The 2,942-nt window shown below is 41.4% G+C and overlaps 1 protein-coding gene across 1 annotated transcript; it reads left to right on the forward strand.

Annotated features, from left to right (window-relative positions):
- Positions 1–783: 783 nt before the first annotated feature.
- Positions 784–2,142, forward strand: LOC129822126 (small nuclear ribonucleoprotein Sm D2). Its single transcript, XM_055880094.1, has 3 exons — positions 784–913; positions 1,336–1,515; positions 1,719–2,142. Coding segments are annotated over exons 1-3 (357 nt in total). The 5' UTR covers positions 784–911; the 3' UTR covers positions 1,894–2,142.
- Positions 2,143–2,942: the final 800 nt, after the last annotated feature.

Raw genomic sequence — 2,942 nt, forward strand, 5'->3', positions numbered from 1 at the left:
GTTGTTGATGTGTGCAGAGGGTCTCTGGTTCGCGCCCGTGTTGGGGCGAGGGGACGCCGTAAAGTTGAACTGTTACATTGATGCTGTTGACCCGGATCACTGGTTGCTGCGGAAAAGGAGGAGGTTGAAAGGGGGGTGAGTGTAACGGATGTGAAATGGCTAGCTAGTTAGCGGCTAGTAGCGTTTCAAACAGTTACGTCACTTGTTCTGAAACCTAGATGTAGCGTTGACCCTTGCTCTGCAAGGGCCGCGGCCTTTGTGGAGCGATGGGTAACGATGCTTCGTGGGCGACCGTTGTTGATGTGTGCAGAGGGTCCCTGGTTCGCGCCCGTGTCGGGGCGAGGGGACGGTTTAAAGTTATACTGTTACACATTCATTCTCCTCTCTGTCACCAAGAGGTCTACAACAGAGTTACCTGTGGGTCTGTGTCTGCCAATATTTGCAGTGATCGCTGATATGTAGCCTAAAGCTGTGTGTCCGGGACCTAAAAACTTGCCACTTCAATACAGCTACAACCGGAAGTTACTTTTTGTTGCAGGTTTTTAGGGAATCTCCTGTGTGTTTTAAGTATCAAATGACATGTTCTTTCTCTCACAAATAATCGTTTTCTTCTAAAATCATCTTGAGATTAATACGAATAAGGTCTAAATTATAGTTAATTTACTCTACTGCATTCTACAATTGAGACAGCATTTACATCATTGCATAATTAATACAAATGTATCCAGATAATGTATTCTAAATAAATATTAAGGCGACCCGGAAGTTATTGCAATATTTTTAAATGGGACCCGGAAGCCGTTGGTCAGACAACACACGAGTGTAGTGTGGAGCGATTAAAGAAGCCGGCAAAAAGCTAACCTATTTACAAGCTAGTTTTCCTGCTAAAATCGCCATTCGTTGAAGAAAATATGTAAGTACTTAAAAAAAGCAATGTGTGCTTTGTTTGGATACAGTAAAAGAGAGGCCTCATCGCTGTGGAAAGATGTGTAGCTAAATTTGGCTAGCTGGCTGGCTAACGATAGCTGTTCGTTAGCCAGCCATGATGATCTAACGTTATTAGCGATAGTAACTACTGTAGCTAGCTAACATGTATTGTAGATGACCCATGTTGATCATAATAAAAATAGTAACTTATTAGCCAGCAACCTAATACATCTTTTCTTTGGCGTCTTCATGTTAAACAGTTTTCAAACTTTTTTAGCAGCTAACTGTTGGTCTGAATTAACTTTAGTTGTGTCAAGTCGCCATCATCATAATGATGTCTATCAACAATGTTTGAATTGCCTGGAGTTGAACTCTGTTAACAATGAGTATCCTCAATAATCCTTCTAGGAGCCTGTTAAATAAACCCAAGACTGAGATGACTCCTGAGGAACTCCAGAAGCGGGAGGAGGAGGAGTTCAATACTGGGCCCCTGTCTGTGCTCACCCAGTCTGTCAAAAACAACACACAGGTCCTCGTCAACTGCCGAAACAACAAGAAGCTGCTTGGCCGTGTCAAGGCATTTGACAGGTATTTATGTATTTAGGCCACTGAGTTGGGAAGTCATCCATTGGAGTTATACGGTTAATCACAAATGTCCAGCAAATAGAGACAAGATAATGTCTGCATTTTGTCATCACATGTTACCCATATCCTCCCAAAGGCTTTATCCTTAATAATTTTTGTTTTTGTTTTAGTTAACTGCATACATTTGTATTACCTTCTCAATGCAGACACTGCAACATGGTCCTGGAGAATGTGAAGGAGATGTGGACAGAAGTTCCCAAGAGTGGCAAGGGCAAGAAGAAGTCCAAACCAGTAAACAAGGACCGTTACATCTCCAAGATGTTCCTGAGAGGAGACTCTGTAATTGTGGTGCTGAGAAACCCCCTCATCACAGGAAAATAGACTGTTATTTTGCCCACCTCACCTGTCTTTGTCAAATAGATGATGGCAGGCAGTGGGTGGACTGTCATTATGTGAAAATTATGTTTTGTTTTGGGTCAGAGAGGAATCTGAGCTGTGTTTAGAATTTAGTGTGAGAAAATTATAAATTCACTCTTTGGATTGCTGATTAGGATCGTTCTTGGCATTCTATTTTGTTTAGGGCGCTCTTTTAGTTTTTGATTTTAATAATAAAAGACGAGAAGTATGGTATTCAAAGTGTTGTATGTCTACACACTCTTAGATCATACAGTAGAGAATACATCTGGCTATCTCAAAATAATTTCAGGCTCGAAAGCAAGGGATATGTTGGGATGAACAGAACTCTGACTCTTGACTCCTTTCTCTTTCCTTCTCTCCATCCTCTAGCCTGTTTCCCCTGGCAGAAGCTTGGGTGTCAGTGTTGATTTCAGGCGGCAGCTCTCAATATGTGACAAACCTCCGTTTTAAAGACCCATGCATTATAGATGAGACCAGATGTGATGACTGTCACTTCACACCCCGCTCTGCGTTCTCCGTATCATCTTGTCCCTCGCTGTGGCTCACTTTCTACTGACCACTTTGTTAGATAATTGTCTCAATAGCATCTATTTCTTCTCAAACAGTTGGCACTTAAACCAGTGTGGTTGGCTTGAGTGCCATGGTTATTTTCCATTAAGTGGCATATGTGCAAGAGCACAATCATTTTCATTTTACAGGGCTCTTAAATCATACGTCTGAATTAACAGACTGCATGTCTATAGGTTTGGTCAAAGGTCAGAGTATTCCCTGCTGGGCATAAAGAATAGGACAGTTTTTATTTTTTATTTCACCTTTATTTAACCAGGTAGGCTAGTTGAGAACAAGTTCTCATTTACAACTGCGACCTGGCCAGATAAAGCATAGCAGTGTGAACAGACAACACAGAGTTACACATGGAGTAAACAATAAACAAGTCAATAACACAGTAGGAAAAAAAGAGTCTATATACATTGTTTGCAAAAGTCATGAGGAGGTAAGGAATAAATAGGCCA

The sequence above is a fragment of the Salvelinus fontinalis genome, chromosome 24, assembly GCF_029448725.1.
Source record: "Salvelinus fontinalis isolate EN_2023a chromosome 24, ASM2944872v1, whole genome shotgun sequence".
Classification (NCBI taxonomy): domain Eukaryota; kingdom Metazoa; phylum Chordata; class Actinopteri; order Salmoniformes; family Salmonidae; genus Salvelinus; species Salvelinus fontinalis.

What these genes read in the sequence shown, in the direction of transcription:
- LOC129822126 (XM_055880094.1), top strand. An exon ending in CGTGTCAAGGCATTTGACAG is followed by an intron (nt 1,516 to 1,718) that starts GTATTTATGTAT and finishes TTCTCAATGCAG; the next exon opens with ACACTGCAACATGGTCCTGG.